Here is a 17,535-nt window from a genome sequence, read left to right on the forward strand (position 1 = left end):
CTCTCTCTCTCTCTCTCTCTCTCTCTCTCTCTCTCTCTATATATATATATATATATATATATATATATATATATATATATAGAGAGAGAGAGAGAGAGAGAGAGAGAGAGAAACATAACTTTTTGGACAGAGGTCCTGAGGTCCTTCATCAGCTGTGCAAGCTTGGATATCTTTACATCTCTTACTGCAGTACACTGAAGTTACTCACCTAGAATCTTCATTGGAGATATACACACACACACACACACACACACACACACACACACACACACAAACGTAGATATGTATGCATTTATTTGTAGCATTTCTTTAGTTATTTATTAAATCCAAATTTGCAAAAATGAATTGTGAAGCAATCTCACGCTAGCAAAGATAAGTGAATATACTTGAAGCTACAAATACTCCGCTTTGCCAAATGACGCGCACGGTGGCTGACAGAGAGTCTTTACTCACAAACAGGATGAGGATGACTTTGCTTTGACCTTGATGTGGATTAGCATGACATCATTGCTGGAGGTACAACCTCTACGATGAAGAAACTAAAAGACAGTTGACCAATGGGAGAGGACCTTCATTATAAACTTGCTTTCTGCATAATGGACAGTAACCTGGAAGGCGGTACCCCAGAATCACAAACTAGAGGAGGTGCATGAGAAAATGCTATTCAAAGCATAATTTATTCCATGGGGACTGTGTGTGCATGCTGGAAGGCTACATCTGATTGGATGGCAGGTTAAAGTTGCCCTGTGCTGCGCAGATGCTTTGTGTAAGCCGGGTGTCTGGGTCATGGGAGAGATTGATTAAGAGGAGGAGCAAGCCGAAACGTCAGTTTGACCTTGGTGACTTGCAGCGGCCAGGGATCCTGCACCCTTAAGGATGTTTGCTCCATAGAGCAGGGTGACAGAGAGGAGCTAAGTGGGATATGTTTACTTAATTTTAGAGTGCTTTCTTTTGGGCAGTGCTTAGGGTACTTCACTTGTAATTAGAAAGTTGCTGGTTCAAGCCCCACGACCACCAAGTTGCCAGTGTTGGGCCCCTGAGCAAGGCCCTTAACCTTCAATTGCTCAAGTTTTACTCAGCCATAATTGTAAGTCGCTGTGGATAAAAGTGTCAGCTAAATAGAAATGTTTAGAAACAGTATAAATAGCACAAAGAAAACAATCCAGTTTAACAGCATCAAAATGAAGAATGCAAACATTATTATATATCCAAGACCATGTCTTTTTTTTTTTTTTTTACTTTTTAACAATTTTATTTGTATGTTGTATTTCCTAGTCAGGGTCTTATACATTTCCAATTACATTGTCTCCAGAGCTGTTTTATGAGTTCATGAGTCTCAAGTCCCCATAGCTGACTTCTTATACTTCATTACTCTACCACAGGGACACCTAATCTAACCCTACCAACCCTAATCAAACACACCTGATCCAGTCAATCAAGTCCGCCAGTGGCATCTTAACATTAGAACCAGTGGGAGATTAGGAGTGGCCTTAAACTCTTCAGGGTAGTAGGACCAGGACCAGACTTGGGCACCTCTGATTTACAGCACTTTGAACACTCTTATACAGTATGTATTAATCAGTATAACAGTACCTTTAATGCCTTGGGAATTAAACCCATGACATTGATGTTAGCACCTAGATCTACCTGTTTCACCTGGGAAGCTACAGGTGCTCAACCCCAGGAATATCACTCCACTCACCCATCTATTGATTAGTAACAGAGGGACCATAATTTGTATAACTTTACTGCATTTTTAAAGCTATAGGTAATTTCATACCTTTTACAATACACATATGTAAGCACAGCAGATATTCCAAGTGGTTTTGGGGATTTTCCCTCTGTGTCTGTATTTTGACCTCTTCTGGAGAGACACCTAAAAGCAGGTCGTATCTTACTGCAGTCATTACTTCACTGAGCACACAGCGCCCACTGCTGGTCAGCACCTATGCAGCATTTTTCTGATCCAAAAGTAATGCTTCTTAACCCCCTTAAATAAAGATATATAGCAGCAAAAATCTCTTTCATATACAGTAGAAATAATTTTAGGACATGTAACTAGGTCATCTAACAGCTAGAGAACTGAACAAAATGTCAAGCCCAGATTAAAGTATGGAACTTTCTCTTGGTTCCAATTAAATTCATTTCCCAACAAAAATAAGACAGCTCATGCTATAGTTAAATTATTTTTAATCAACTTAAAATAAAAAGAGGCCTTAAGGCAAAACTCTAAGAAAAACATAATGAGACATGATGCTCTGCTATAACACATGCAATTAAATATTTTAAAATTAAAGAATTTAGAAAATTAAAGAATTTTGTTCTCAGCACGCTAAGCATTAAGACCACACGAGAGTCACTATAGAAAGCGCCCTTAAATTACACCAACATTACTGCCATTCGTCTCAATGCCAAAAAAGAATAATAGTACAATAAAAAATAAGCCTGCTAATTGTTCAAAATTAACAACTTAAACTAAACGCAGCCTATGTACTGAATGCTTGAAGTCAGTTCCCTCAGACAAAGATGAATCAAGTCAGAATTAAGGCAAAATGAACTCTCAGGTTAATTCTGTCTTAATGATCACAGATGACCAGAGATGTGTTCTACAGGAAAGTGGTTGCGATGCCCTACTAAGCATTCATTAATAAAATAAATAAAATACAAACAAAAGAAAAACATTTACATTTTACTGCATTTGACCCTTTAGTACCCTTTAGTCATTACAGGGTTCCTTCAAACATGTAGCGTTTCAAAATATTGGGTTACAAATCATGACATGACACTACTAAACTTTAAAAGTGTTCATCAGGGCTACAGAGTGAATGTCAGCCTCCATGCATACTGAAATTCAGCTGTGAGCCAGAGTACAGTGCATGCTAGCTGCATTACAGGTACATGGACTAGGCTACAGGATCAGGAACTGCTAGGGAACCATGACATCTCACTGCTCATATCAAAACTTATAACTGTGTCCCTGCTGGTTGATGCACTGAAATTATGCTGATATTTCATTCACATTCATCTCCTTTTGCCATTTAATAAATTATCCCATTTATGAATAGTGTCCGAGCTTGAATAGCTGGTCAATCGTTGCTCGCTCAGCATGTGTCTAAGCAGGTTTTGTTCAAAGAACTGCTTTTAAGGACATATTCCATCTCAAAATGAAGACAAAGTGGACTTTTACCTATATGTTCTCCAACTTGAGTTCCAATTGCACTCTTCCACTTCTATCCAGCGCTCTCCATGAATCAAAGGAATTACTTTTTGTCCCCCTTTATATGTACAGCAAATTGTTATATATGCTATGGTATATGGGCAGTCACTGTGACAATACTGAAGTTAGCAATGGACACAAAGTAGAGGTTTTCATGACTAAATGATTGAGATTGTGTGCATACTGTCCAACACATGATCCTGCTTTTATGTGCCAGTCTATCCCGCATGAGATCTCCTAGTTTGATTAAAATCAAAACATGGCTGTTTCTGACTGATATGTATGAAGATTGATATGCACATTCACATGATTTTGTGTGTGTATGCGCACGTGCCCTATATTATCCATGAACTCAATGAGGTAAAAGCAGATGCTCGTGAGAGGCCAGGTCTAGCTTAAGCAGAAGAACCCAAGAGCAACGGGGTGCATAGTCCAGACAAGGAGTTTTCATGAGGAAAGGAAGGAGCCAGGCAGACACTCCCTCCCGGCCGAAGTGTCATACTCGGCTGGCGTCCGTAGCACCGCCGTCCGTGCCCTGGAGGTTCCTGACCTGGTCGAGGACCCAGCTGATGTCAGGACGTTCCTGAGGGTTGGTCACCATGATGGAGCTGAGGAGGGTCTGCAGCCCTTCAGAGTACCTGTGCAAGGAGGTGCTGAGTCAGACTGACTGGACTGGCAGTCAAACCATTCCTCACTTTGCTTACTTGCTGGACTATCAGTTAGCAATACTTCCACATTAGCAAACATGTTTATTAACAAAGGGAGGGGGAGTAGTTGTATGCAAGTGGCACAGCTTTAGTAAATATACTAAATAAGGTAAACAAATATATATAAAAGCAAGCAAACAAAAAAAACAAAACAAAACAAAAAGGGATTATAAAAGATGAGGTGCTAACCTGCATGGCTGAGGAATGGCCACTGGGTTCTGAACAGCCAGTGCCACGCTGTCCCCCTTCTGAAACACCACATCGTATGGCCCCTCCAGCATCATCATAGAGTACAGCACACAGCCTAATGACTGGCCACAGGACCAACACGAGCACATGCACCAGTGGCAAAACCCACACACAACAGCCGTGTACTGTCATGAAGAGGTAGAGATGGAGAAACAGTAACTTTTAGGTGAGGTCTCAGCCACTCACCCAAATATCTGTCTTTTCGTCGATGATGCAGTGGCTCTCCACACTGAAAAGTTCTGGAGCTCGGTACGAGATGGTGCACCTCTGAGCCGCCCAGTCCTGAGAGAGAGAGAGAGAGAGAGAGAGAGAGAGAGAGAGAGAGACAGAGAGAGAGAGAGACAGAGAGAGAGACAGAGAGAGAGAGAGACAGAGAGAGAGAGAGAGAGAGAGAGGGGAGAAAAGGACATAATGTGAGGGAGAAAGTGAGTTAGGGAAAGAGAGTGAGGCAAAATGCGCCAACGAGGACGACCAAGAAGAGAACACGACGCTGCCAGAAGTCAGCCCAGGTGCGACATGGCTGGTCCACCCTCTCACCTGGATGGTCATGGCCTCTCGCGATCCTCTCACTTCGATCCGGGCCTTGTTCATGGATCCCAAGTCCATTAGGAGAGGTCTGTCATCCTCCTCCAGGAGCACGTTGGTGGGCTTCAGGTCCCTAAAGGCACAGAGTGGAGCTTTGCCATTAACGAGCTTGCACAGCCCAGACGGTCCGAATCTTAGACTTTTGCTGGAACTTTCAGACACCTGCTTTGCAGCTTGTCTGAGGGGGAAGGAGCTACTGTCAGGCCCATGCTAAGTTTGCATGATGTTTATTTGTTTTCGCCATACTGTCGTCAAACAAAGACATCACTGAAGGATGAGATATGCAAAGCATTCTATCAGTCACGTGCTAAAATTAGCATTCTGGATGCTTTTTTTGCATGTTGGGGGTGCAAATCATTGTAACCATTCACATACTGGACATGCCATGAGTAATCTCTCACATTCTGGCTGATGTTCCATGTTCTGATGAATCAGGGCATTCACATTCTGACAAAAACTATTATGGTCAAAATAATGATGGACAATTTCCAAACTGTTCACGCTGAAAAAAGGAAAGAATGAATGATGAATGAAATTACACCTATGTAGCACCTCTCATTTGTTACACTTGTATAATGCTTTATAATCAACGCACAGCTTTTACATCCAGTAAACCCACTGGTGAAAAGCAGCATCTAATTTTACAGTGTCCTCTCAACTGGAAACAGCCATCTGGGTTACTGCTACAAGCGTGGCAAGCGGAGAGAGAACACCACCCAGGACAGAAAACCATCCATCACTGGGTAGACAGGCATACTGTCATTCACATACACACTCTCACTATGACAATTTTTAGCATAGCCAATTTTTACCTAACCTCCATGTTATGGGACTGAGGAAAGAAACAAGAGACCCCAGAGGAAATACACGAGGAGAACAGGGGAAACTCCAAACAGATCGGGACAAAAACCCGAGAACCTAACACTGAGAGGCAAACGTGCTAATCACCAAGCCACTGTGCTGCTGTTTTATACTGGAACCATTTCAGACCAGACCCTTCTTAACAAAATACTCTCATTCGAACAGAGACTACGGGAATGAGCAAGGTTTGCTCCACTGCCAGTACCTGTGCGCGTAACCCCTATCATGAATCACTTTGAGGCCCTCGCAAATGCCGCAAAAGATGTGCAGGATGCGTCCCTCTGGCATGAAACTGCTCTTGTCCCTCAGCTTCTCCAAAATGGACCACAGACTTCCTTTCTGAAAGAGGAGGCGTCAAAACACACAGAGAAAATGTCAAGTAGTCTGTGCACATAAGACACAAAAAGGGAATTGCCTATAGCCTTTAAGCAATTACGCGCTTCCTTTCTGAAAGGGGAACACCAAAACACACAAGTACAATGTTAGCCCAGAAAGGCTAGCTTTTGCATCTGTTGTGTAGTATGCAACGGGCTATGTTAGCAGTTTAGATGAACAATTTATTTTGGATAGTTTAGATGAACTGTTCATTTAGCAGAGTTTAGATTAACTAATCATTTGGCTAGCAGAAATGCTACCAATAGCATGGGGGTAACATTTTATTTTATTCAAATCTCCAAAATAATGATGCATTTCTATTAATAACACTTACTGGTTTAAATTCACTGTTCAGCATTAAGCATCTTGTGTTCTGCAGCTTTCTGTAGTGAGTTCTGATTGGATACAGTGTTTCTCTAAAACAATTATTTATAAAAGTGAAATCCACACATGGGTTGCAGTCTTCAATGGTTTATTTTCTATATTAACAAAAGCAACTAGCAATCATGTCAACCCTTGTGGAAGGGAGACTAGAGAAGTAGAACAGGAAAACATCAACAGATGTAACTGATGACCTGATCATGACTATTGGCAAAACTGTCAATTCTTGGTGAGTTTGCCAGTTGCTGTTAATATGAAGAAGGGATGAGGAAGAGTGGAAAAAAAAAAAAAAACCTTGAAGAATGCAATCCATGAGTGTGGATTTCTCCTCTTATACATTTGTGAACCTCTATTTGAAGTCGATACCTCAGAGACTATTCTGGCTTACACAGCCTAACTTCACACTCTTGTAAGCCATCTTTTAGCCTTCCTTTTTTATCTAAAATGTATATAAAGTATTTAAGAAATACTTCAAGAATAAAAGGTAATTGCTAAAATAAGGGCTCGTCAACAAAGCATGCTGGGTCAGGTGGAGTTAAACCTACACTGACGTAGGGGAGGAGGAGCCAAGCCTCGTTCCTGCCATTGCGCTCTACGAAGGCGTGGCCGCTCAGGCTCAGGATGTTCGGGTGGTGGAAGAGGTGGTGCATTTCCACCTCGGCCTGGGCCTCACGCCGCCCCTCGCTGTCATGGCATAGGATGCGCTTCAGTGCGTAGAAGCGCCCGTCCTGAGCGCCTTCCACCAGGTCGACGTAGCTGAAGCCTCTGAGTTGTGGGGTGGGGGTACAGCATCAAGGACCACACTTCTCAAGAGTTAACAGCCAGATGTTCTTATGACACCTGGATTCTAACAATTTATCCTATATACTGAGCGGTCCTACCAAAGAATTCTGCATCACCACTATATCAGTTTTTAGACATAGGAATCATAATTACTATGGATTTTTGTAAAGATTTATTGTATTTGCAATAGCAACTCTTTTTTTCTTTAAGTGCATTAAATGAACCCAATATAGTGTTACTGTTTACTTTGATCTCCAGGTACAATTTGGATTTATGCCAGAGTTGCTGAACATAACAGCTGTACTTGCTACACAATACCTGCAGGTGCTCTGTGTGCTAGGCTAAGACATTTCGATGAGGTAGGACAAAACGTCAGAGCCCTGGTGTAGGACATCTAAACAAAAGCCAGGTAATGCAGCATAAGTCAAGCCCACTCCTGGAGCTCCTGCTGTTTGGCCAGAAAGCACACTCAACACACCTGGCCCTAATATTGGGCCACTCCTTAAGACCTTGTGTAACTGAGTGTTTGGGAATGTTCTGTAACCAGACTCCACTAATTAAACTTAACACAGCATTATGAGCTTGGTGAGTGGAAACTACATCAGTGTAGTGACCCTCCAAGCCTCGCCTTCATCCAAGCCTCGCCTTAGACAAGTGCTCTAATCTTACCCCTCATCGAGCTTCTGGATGAAGTAGTATCTTTTGCTGTCTATGGTGATGGCACTGCGAGAGCAGACGCACAGTGACTGGCCCATCCTGGGTGGAGCATCGCTCGCCTGACCAAACGGGGGCGGAAGAGCCGACCTGCTGAAGACACGCTTCAGAGTTCATCTCACGTGCAAATAGAAAATCAGGACGCCAACGCGTGTAGCACATGCAGTTAAATACCCGGAAGCATCACCCATAGTAATAACAGCTCAGTAAGCTTTAATGGAATGACCATATTAATTTACAGATACCATGTGTCTGGGAGCACTTCATATTCACTCTGTGATGATTTTAGCACCAGAATTTCACTTCGGGAGTCAATAAATAACCGCTGCCTGTCTGTCTGCGACACTGCGTGAGGTTTCCACATTAGTTATCATATTAGCTAGTCGATTAGTTCTAGTTGTTTTCAAATCGAGACGCTGCAAAACTACGTGCTTGGAATAAATACATATAAACGCCTACCTTTTAACGCCGACCAAATGTTCTGGCTGTCCGTGAAAACGTGACGGCACTCCTGCCCAGTAAAATGACATGCGGAAACCTGACCTTAGGTCCAAGAAGCCACAAAAATCCCCCACTCAGACAGAGCTAGCCAGCTAAATTATTCAAGTCAGTGCACCGGCTTGGTGCTCCTAGACTGACAGAACAGGTCGCAGAATAACTCGAGCTTGTGTTGCAGCAGCTACCGATTGGCTGCGGTTGTCTTCGACGTTAGTCTCAGCAATCGCAAATGTGTTGCGTGAGACTTGGATATGAACTCAATTGTGATGCAAGGCATAACGCACCGCTTCGTGACCCACAGGGCGCAGTCAGCTACTATAGCTTGAATCTGACGTTTATGATTACGCCACTTCTGTATTTTCCCCAAACGCTAGCTAGCTACTCTTAGCTAGCGTGGCACCCAGTTTAATTCCGTAGGCTGTCTCAACAAGTCGTTCGGGGCGTATTAAATTGACCATACAATTTAGCTATATTCTGTTTATAATACAAAGAGCCTTTGGGCTTGTTTTTGACATTAATAACTGCTCATCTTTGTTCTCTGTGTTTTCGTATAAGCGCGGTAACCCAAAAATGTAGATAATTTACCTTTACAGCGGGAGTTCGACGTCCTCCGTTCTTGTTCTCCAGAGAAATACTTCCGTGACCACCATCGACGTAATTTGACGCACAGACAACACTCTCGGTTAACCCAACAATTTCCAGCATTAATTTGATATCTTTTCGCAGGTTGCATCCATCCATACATCGTTATAAAAAATGGATCAGACATGAACATCGGAAACTAATAATACTACTAATAAAATCCTTTACCAGCAGCTGTTTGCACAGTTCACTTTCCTACCGCTTTAAATAAATTTTTGACCTAGTCATAGCAACCCGTCATTGAGAAATCAGTTATCCTCATTACCTTGCACGTTGAATTACCTTGAATAAGTGAATAAGGTCCTCACCTCTGTTCGCTGTTTTCCTTTGATCTTTTTTTTTTTAATTAGTATATAATAGCAATGCCGATGATGTACTACAACACAATTAGGACTGAATGTTTTAGAGCAAAATAGGAATAACAACATGCTTTAATATGTATTGAGCATGCGAACCAGCAGTTAAATGGAATTAAAAGCTTTATTTCAATATGACAGCTATTTGCACACTTGGTGAAAAAAAAAAAAAATTAAATTAAAAGCAGTCAGTCCTAATGACAAACAACCAACATTCAGGAAATAAAATAATTAGATAAGGAAATATCCTCATCATTCAGGTATTATGATGATGCTGAAAGCTTGCACCTTGTGCTTCTTTTGATAATAATGACAGGAAGAGATGATGGTTCATAGCTTAATGTGTAAGCACTGGTCTTCCAGAATTTATATATTGTAATAGGCTCAGACGTTGTCCAGGCACTGCTCATCTTCCTTAGTACTCCTCACCCTCTTCCTCTTCCTCGAAGGAGTCGATGCCCACCTCCTCGTAGTCTTTCTCCAGGGCCGCCATGTCCTCTCTTGCCTCGGAGAACTCACCTTCCTCCATACCCTCGCCCACATACCAGTGTACGAAGGCACGCTTGGCGTACATTAGGTCAAACTTGTGATCCAGGCGGGCCCAGGCTTCTGCAATAGCCGTCGTGTTGCTCAGCATGCACACAGCCCTTTGCACCTTGGCTAGGTCTCCACCTGGAACCACGGTTGGGGGCTGGTAGTTAATGCCCACCTTGAAACCAGTAGGGCACCAGTCCACAAACTGGATGCTCCTCTTGGTCTTGATGGCGGCGATGGCCACGTTGACATCCTTCGGCACGACGTCACCACGATAGAGCAGGCAGCAGGCCATGTACTTGCCATGGCGTGGGTCACACTTCACCATCTGGTTGCTGGGCTCGAAGCAGGAATTGGTGATCTCAGCCACGGACAGCTGCTCATGATAGGCCTTCTCGGCAGAGATGACGGGTGCGTATGTGGCGAGAGGGAAGTGGATGCGTGGGTACGGCACCAGATTGGTCTGGAATTCTGTCAGGTCAACGTTGAGTGCACCATCGAAGCGCAGTGAGGCCGTGATGGAGGACACGATCTGGCTAATGAGCCTGTTGAGGTTAGTGTAGGAAGGCCGCTCAATGTCCAAGTTGCGACGGCAGATGTCATAGATAGCTTCGTTATCTACCATGAAGGCACAGTCAGAGTGCTCCAGGGTGGTGTGTGTGGTCAGGATGGAGTTGTAGGGCTCCACCACAGCTGTGGAGACCTGTGGCGCTGGGTAGATGGCGAACTCGAGCTTGGACTTCTTGCCAAAGTCAACGGAGAGACGCTCCATCAGGAGGGAGGTGAAACCTGAGCCTGTGCCACCACCAAAGCTGTGGAAGACCAGGAAGCCCTGTAGCCCTGTGCACTGGTCAGCCTGCATAGAAAAGGGGACATCTGTAATGCTATTCACTTTCTCCAATTATTCAACCATGCTGAAGACACCTTATACATGACTTGATCTCTGCTTTATTAAAATAATCCCAATCAGATTTTTCAAAGTTCTTAGTTTTTTTGTGGACACAGAATCAGAATAACACTCATTAAACTTTTTTTTTTTAAATTGTTAGCATGACTAACATTGGAACATAGATAAATTAAAGGCTGGATCAAGTATCATAACCTCACTTGCACAACAATAATTAACCTCTGTCATTCATTGCTATTAAGCATCTTTTAGAAGTATTCCCTTGTAGCAAATGCCTTCTATTGTCTTACTAGTTTGCGGATGCGGTCAAGGACAGAGTCAATGATCTCCTTGCCGATGGTGTAGTGGCCTCGGGCGTAGTTATTGGCTGCGTCTTCCTTTCCTGAGATTAGCTGTTCTGGGTGGAAGAGCTGGCGGTAGGTACCAGTGCGCACCTCATCTGAAACATGAGGGCAGGGTTATGCGAGTGTACTCTCCCACATCGCTTTAATGAAGTCAGTATGTTAGGAACACCATACAGACACTTTAGTTCTTCTGTTGCTTTATGTAGCCATTTTCTACTTCCTCATCAATAGCCAAATTCTGACCACAGTACCAATGGAGTCAGAGCACTCTCTGACACATATACTGTTCATTTTACATTTACAGAATTTGGTAGTTGATCTTAATACGTCATCAAATAGGCCAACACCTGGTCAGCATGGCAACAAATTTTACACACACACACACACACACACACACACAAGATATATGTATGCCACTGCATACATCTATGCATGTATAACTCCATTTGTCTCCCAAAAATGAGGTACAGCGTCATCTGTTTGGCGAAAACAGAGCATACGTTTAAATTTCTGTTCTTTAAATATTTTCCAGGTCAAGACAAGGTTTGACTTACCAATGACCGTGGGCTCTAGGTCTACGAAGATCGCACGCGGGACATATTTGCCCGCACCTGTCTCACTGAAGAACGTGGTGAACGAGTCGTCGTGGCCACCAATAGGCTTCTGGCTGGGCATCTGCCCGTCTGGCTGGATGCCGTGCTCCAGACAGTACAGCTCCCAGCACGTGTTACCCATCTGAACACCAGCTTGGCCCACATGGACTGAGATACATTCACGCTACAGGAAGGGCAAGTGACGTATTGATTAGCAAAAGGGCAAATATGGCTGCAGTTGTAAGATGGTCATTGTTTAAGTGGGGCTAAACAAATGGTCATTGTCCAGTTCAAATGGAATTTAACCAGGGTGTTTTGTGCTTTTCCAGCAGCTTTTTATTTTCATCACCAGGGGGCAGAAGTGAACAAAACTGGCTCTCAATAGACAAGTTGTAAAAACATGCCATGAGCAGGCATGACTGACACACACAGGTGACAGGTTAGATGAAGAGAGGCCAGGGTGCATGCACACCCTTCTAACTAGTTTGGCCACCACTGCACCGTGAGCTTTTGTTCTTCATTTCAATATAGTTCCTTACTATGCCACAACACTTACAGATAATTTACAGATAAAACAGCATGTCACAGATGATCGCTTCAAAAAAGAATGCTGCTGAAAGGTCTTGCCAGGTGATCTCAAGAGTGTCACATTTCCAGACTGATCTGCTAGTGACTACCATTTTGCCTGTGTACATAACCCACACCCACATCCATGTTTAACTTTTTGTGTGTCTCAAATGTTAAAATGTTCTTCACAGGGGAACATGTAAAGAGATAAATTCCAAAAAGGGCTGGGGTGGGGGTGGGAGGTGAAGAGAAAATTTCCACTTTAACACTCTCCCTCTCTGTGTCCTGGCCTCAAGCAAGCCTACACAAGGCTGTGAGGCCAGAGTGCTGATGGAGGTTCCCACAGGCGGTTGTGCAAATGCACTGAACCCACGCCCTGGCTAGCAATCCATGGCGTGCTCCTGAGAAACGCAGCAAGGGAGTGAGAGGCAGCAAGGAACTACAGGCAGGAGGAGACTTCTCTTTTCTTCTTCCCTGAAAAGTCTTGCTTTTGCAAAATAGAGGTTAGTTCTTAATGCATGTACATAATAGGCTAAATATTGTTACCTATATAATAAAAATTGTAAAAAAAAAATAAAATAAAAAAATAAAAAAGCATAAAGGAAATGCTGATTATGGAGTTTATAATGGTTCTGTGTTTATATTTGAATTACAGTACTAGAAACGTTTGTTCTAAAGCCTGGTGAAGTGTGTGAGGACTTCTTCCACTTCATCTGAGAGTCTGACCTTAAATTTGCCTTTAAACACAGCAAACCTGTATGTCCCATGTGTTTGCATTCTACCAGCATCTGATTCACATGCCGTGAAGATGTGAACGTGTGCACATAAACACGCATGTGCCACGCAGGCTAGTTGGAAAAGAGGCTATTGAGCGTTCCGGCACGTCATAGTCTGAGCTCTGCACCGGAATCTGTGTCGGCCCTTTGGGGACGTGGCCTGTTTAATCGTGGCAAGAGTGTCTCTCCCAGAAAAAAAAAAAAATCCAGCATCACATTCGTATGTTTCTTTGTCAGCTTCTCTTCTCACCCAAATTGTCCCCTTCCCACTGGCCGGCTCACTATTTTTTAAACCCCCTCCATGGCTGCCAGCAGTCTGTCATTAGAGAAAGTGATGACTGAGGCACATGGTGATGCCTAGTTTGGGCATGGCAGCCTGGTCAGAAGACTAAGGCAGCTATTTATGGGCCCCTATAACTGCTCCCTTTCCCTAGTAGCACGTCCAAACAAACCCCGCCCTTCTAAGCCCAGGAGTCAACTCACTAATGCCTTATTCTCACTCAGTCTCGAATACACACACACACACCCACCCACCCACACACACCCCCCCTGTTTAACAAGTTACTGAATTTCAGCACATCAAAAGATATTGAGCATTCTCTCAATAGCCCCTTCACTGACACCCCCTGACTGGGAGACTTACACCCCATGACTGGGAGATTTACAGCCCACAATGACAATTTGCTTCCCACTTGTGGGATATGTTTGTTCACAACCCCCTAGAGTCATACTGCAATAAGGGGTCAGCAAATAAGGACACGTCATGGCCGTTGTCCTTGTCCATGTTTAACCCCCCCCCCCGCTCTTATTTCCGATTGGCCGTGGATTACACACCATCCCAAGAATACACCAATCTTCTGCAGTGACAATTGCACCAATGTTAAGCATCCATGTGAATCTATATCCCTGTGGACTAGTCACATTTTTTCAGGTTCAAGATTTATGTGCTTACTGCTATGCATATATAGAAATATTGTCTATGGTACTGTTCAGTATAAGAGGACTTTACCTTATTGATGTGGTAAAAACTACAGGTGGTTAATGATTTATTTTACCATGGGGGGTTAAGATATTACAAACCTGCTTTCTTCTCTGAATGTTCCACAGCTTTACAGAGGACCTGTCATTAGTTTATCACCCCATAAGAAGAGATCTTGATAACTTTATAACAATAATAATAATAATAATAATAATAATAATAATATTTTATTATATAGTGCCTTTCCAGTGCTCAAAGTCACTTCACAGAACACCAGAATAACAAACCAAACGAAAAATAAAGTGCAAAAATAATACCAAAAACAACAATACCAAAGGCAGGGGTTAGTTGATGCAGTATAACAAAGACAAAACAAGACACACTTAGAAAGAACAACAAAGAAGGAAGGTTATCAAAACCAAACATGGATTTGACATAAAACAGCTAGGAGGTAAGGACAGGTGAGTAGTGCAAAGCAAAGAGATGTGTTTTCAGTTCAGTTCTGAAGAAATGGATGAGCAGCCACAAAGTTTGGAGTCAGAGAATTCCAAACTTTAGGAGCCACAGAGCAAAAGGGTCTACCACCCCCAGAAGAAACCTAAATTTGCAAACAGCTAATAGCTCTGTGCCAAATGACATAAGTGGAGGGATACAAAGATGAAGGATCTGACCTAAATACACAGGAGTTACACCATGCATTGCCTTAAAGGTAATGAGTAATAATTTAAAATCCTTTAACATACATTATCCCAGACAATGTTACTGAAACTCACAAGAGCTATTTCTGATAAATTAAGAGTCTCTACTTTGAACATAAGTATTTGGTTCTGTGAAGGCTCAGGTGCAAAATAACAATAAAAAACAAACAAATAACAAAAAACAAACAAAAAACGAGCTTCAGCATCCCTGTGACTTCTAAGAAGCAGCTTTCTTCACTGCATGACGGTATGAAAAAAGAGACATCTGTTTGAGAATATGAGCCTTGAGATAGTAGTTAAATATTTGCCTTTCAAACAGCCCTACCTACATATGGTAACAACCTGTACTGTCTCTGTAAAAACACTCTGTAAATACTACACACATTACAAACTGTTATGTGGGGGATTTTGAACTGGTCTACGCTGCGTGCAATGCTGTAACATCATGTTAGAGCAGGGTAATGGGATAGTTCGTGGAGTTATTCGCTTAAAATCTTTTGAAATATAATATTTTTTTAACCCCACACGCTGGCACGTACGCATTGCAAGCGCGTACGGCCTTAAGGTCCAGGAGCGCACAACAGGAACCTACAAAGCTAACAAACGCAACCTATAATCACACTGCCTGAAACTTCTGAAAGAAAAGTTGTGCTGTAGCATTTTGAACACATACTTACATCTGCGCAGGCATGTCAACAACTTTATATCGAAATACATTAATATTTACATTTCACGTTTACATATGTAATGTTCCCAAGAGTCCCCCCTGCAATAATGGAACGTTCTAAATGGACGCCTAGCCGCGTCGACATTTCCGCTGAGAAATTCGGCAGTTCTACGGCTGCTGGATTGCACGAGTTCTTAAATACGTGGAACTGCGCTGTAAGCCGAGGAACACGCCACGCGTTGTGCAAGACCTGCCTCGATCTGGGAGGCGTAGTTGGCTATGGGTTGCGCCACAATGTCAACGTAACTTTTCTGTAGACATTTTACTCCTTATAAAAATAGTCATCTGAGATTTCGCTGGATTACACGCATTAAATTGATACCAGATGTGATAATCATTTACATACGGTAAACAAAACGCATGCTGTAGTATTTATACATTTAGTAGTCAACATGAAAATGCTTGACATTCCCACGCGCTTTAAATAGAAAAGGGACATTCTAACTGAAATACCCTACTTCATAACTTTTATTTTAGGCAAAATGTAATCATGTACAAAAAGTTTTCATATTTGAAAGTTTTTACTCACCATTTTGCTTTTATGTTTGTCTTTCCACGAGGAAGCGAACTTGAAGAAGATTTGCCCTCTCACTGCGTACCTACAATGGGGTGTGAGTGAGTCAGTCACATATGCCACTGGCTGTTATATTTTATACTTGAACTACCGGGAGGAGGCCCCCCCCCCCCGTTTGTGGAGGAGGAGCAAGATACTTTACGCGCCACCATAATTTCAAGATAATGAGATTTAAGTCTAAATTCAAGAAAGGTCATGACTAAACTAAGCCATTTTGGGTTGGGCGTATTCCAGTAAATTTTAATATGGGCAAAAATACATAAAATAGTAACTATATAGTAAGCATATTTGTTAAGAGAACTGTTTTTATTTTCACTTTCAACGAATATTAAACGGTGGGCACACTCGTGTCTTTTGTTTATTGATTATTTACGGTACATTTACCGAACACACATTCTGCTCAGCTCCTCGTATTTCTAAAAACGTCCCACGTCTGGAAAAGTCGCCTCTGAGGTCTAAATGAAGTGGACGAGGCACACACATTGGAATGTAGCATATATATGAATGTATATAATGACTAATAATAGAGAGAAAGCAGAAATGCTTTCTGCTGATTATTACTCGTTATATACGATTATTGGTAGCATTTAGAATATGAGCGTTCTGGCTCTATTATTAGAATTTCAAGTCGGAGTTAGCTACAAAATAAGTTAATTTAGTTGGAGTTAGCTGCAAAATAAGTTAATTTAGTCACACATGTCTACAGTGTTAAATAAGAATTAAAAGGTTTAATATACTTGTACTTAATTATCCTTTTTCTTCCATTTACATGTGCAGAATCCAACGAAAGAATCTACTGAAGAGACTACTGAGCAAATGGAGCAAATGACCTGTACTCATTATTGTATTTAAGCGCCATCTAGAGGCAACGAGTTTATACACCATTGACTCAGCAAGTAGATTTTTTTTTTCTAAGATCTAATTAGGAGTGACGGGATGAAAGATATGACCTCCAACTGGAAGGGTGAGACAGGATTGAATTTACCTACCGCTAATGAATTTAAGTTGGTGTTTAAGACAATAAGAATGGCCAGGGTACTACAAACCTGGTCATGACACAATGACTTCTCTAAATATAACTCAACCAAGTCTTCTTGGACACATGGGAATTTGAAGCACTATATATATATATATATATATATATATATATATATATATATATATATATATATATATATATATATATATATATATAATTATTATTATTAATAATACCTGCAAAAGAGAAGTTATTAACATAAATTTCATCAAACCAACCACAAAACTTAATCTACCAAAAGAAAAATTCTCCACAGTTAAAATTTTGAATTAATTATTTCAGCCTCAGTATCATGCCTGTGGGCCAGTGTTCTCCCTTGCTAGGCAACAGGGAAAGAATCTGCCAAATCCAGCCATCAAAAGAATCCACTCATGTCATCACAACATTGAGTCCATTGTCTGGGTTTCATTCATAAATTTTCCAACACCA

The 17,535-nt window shown here is 42.0% G+C and overlaps 2 protein-coding genes across 5 annotated transcripts; both read right to left on the reverse strand.

The window, feature by feature from the left end:
• Positions 1-2,173: 2,173 nt before the first annotated feature.
• Positions 2,174-9,070, reverse strand: stk16 (serine/threonine kinase 16). 4 transcript variants are annotated; one of them, XM_027012954.3, is made up of 8 exons: positions 8,956-9,070; positions 7,828-7,962; positions 6,921-7,140; positions 5,825-5,958; positions 4,711-4,831; positions 4,360-4,455; positions 4,114-4,235; positions 2,174-3,855 (listed from the first exon to the last, which is right to left on the reverse strand). In XM_027012954.3, the coding sequence occupies exons 2-8, from the start codon at positions 7,911-7,913 to the stop codon at positions 3,714-3,716; spliced, it is 921 nt and encodes a 306-aa protein (XP_026868755.2). In that variant the 5' UTR covers positions 7,914-7,962; positions 8,956-9,070; the 3' UTR covers positions 2,174-3,713. The 4 variants fall into 4 exon arrangements, with proteins under 4 accessions (XP_026868755.2, XP_026868756.2, XP_026868754.2 ...); XM_027012955.2 differs by having other exon boundaries at positions 7,828-7,965; positions 8,956-9,015; XM_027012953.3 differs by lacking the exon at positions 8,956-9,070 and adding an exon at positions 8,332-8,890.
• Positions 9,071-9,473: 403 nt separating this feature from the next.
• Positions 9,474-16,179, reverse strand: tuba8l2 (tubulin, alpha 8 like 2). Its single transcript, XM_027012958.3, has 4 exons — positions 16,023-16,179; positions 11,708-11,930; positions 11,100-11,248; positions 9,474-10,758 (listed from the first exon to the last, which is right to left on the reverse strand). The coding sequence occupies exons 1-4, from the start codon at positions 16,023-16,025 to the stop codon at positions 9,784-9,786; spliced, it is 1,350 nt and encodes a 449-aa protein (XP_026868759.1). The 5' UTR covers positions 16,026-16,179; the 3' UTR covers positions 9,474-9,783.
• Between the last annotated feature and the right edge of the window lie 1,356 nt (positions 16,180-17,535).

This window comes from Electrophorus electricus, chromosome 18 (genome assembly GCF_041902795.1).
Source record: "Electrophorus electricus isolate QZ-2024a chromosome 18, ASM4190279v1, whole genome shotgun sequence".
In the NCBI taxonomy this organism is placed as follows: domain Eukaryota; kingdom Metazoa; phylum Chordata; class Actinopteri; order Gymnotiformes; family Gymnotidae; genus Electrophorus; species Electrophorus electricus.

Coding starts and splice junctions, on each gene's coding strand:
- stk16 (XM_027012952.3), bottom strand. CDS start 8,402: ATGTCATTTTACTGGGCAGGAGTGCCGTCACGTTTTCACGGACAGCCA. Junction 7,966..8,331: donor CATTTGGTCGGCGTTAAAAG/GTAGGCGTTTAT, acceptor GCGTGTCTTCAG/CAGGTCGGCTCTTCCGCCCC. Junction 7,141..7,827: donor ATCCAGAAGCTCGATGAGGG/GTAAGATTAGAG, acceptor CCCACAACTCAG/AGGCTTCAGCTACGTCGACC.
- tuba8l2 (XM_027012958.3), bottom strand. Junction 11,249..11,707: donor CCTAGAGCCCACGGTCATTG/GTAAGTCAAACC, acceptor CTCATGTTTCAG/ATGAGGTGCGCACTGGTACC. Junction 10,759..11,099: donor TTGACCGCATCCGCAAACTA/GTAAGACAATAG, acceptor TTTTCTATGCAG/GCTGACCAGTGCACAGGGCT.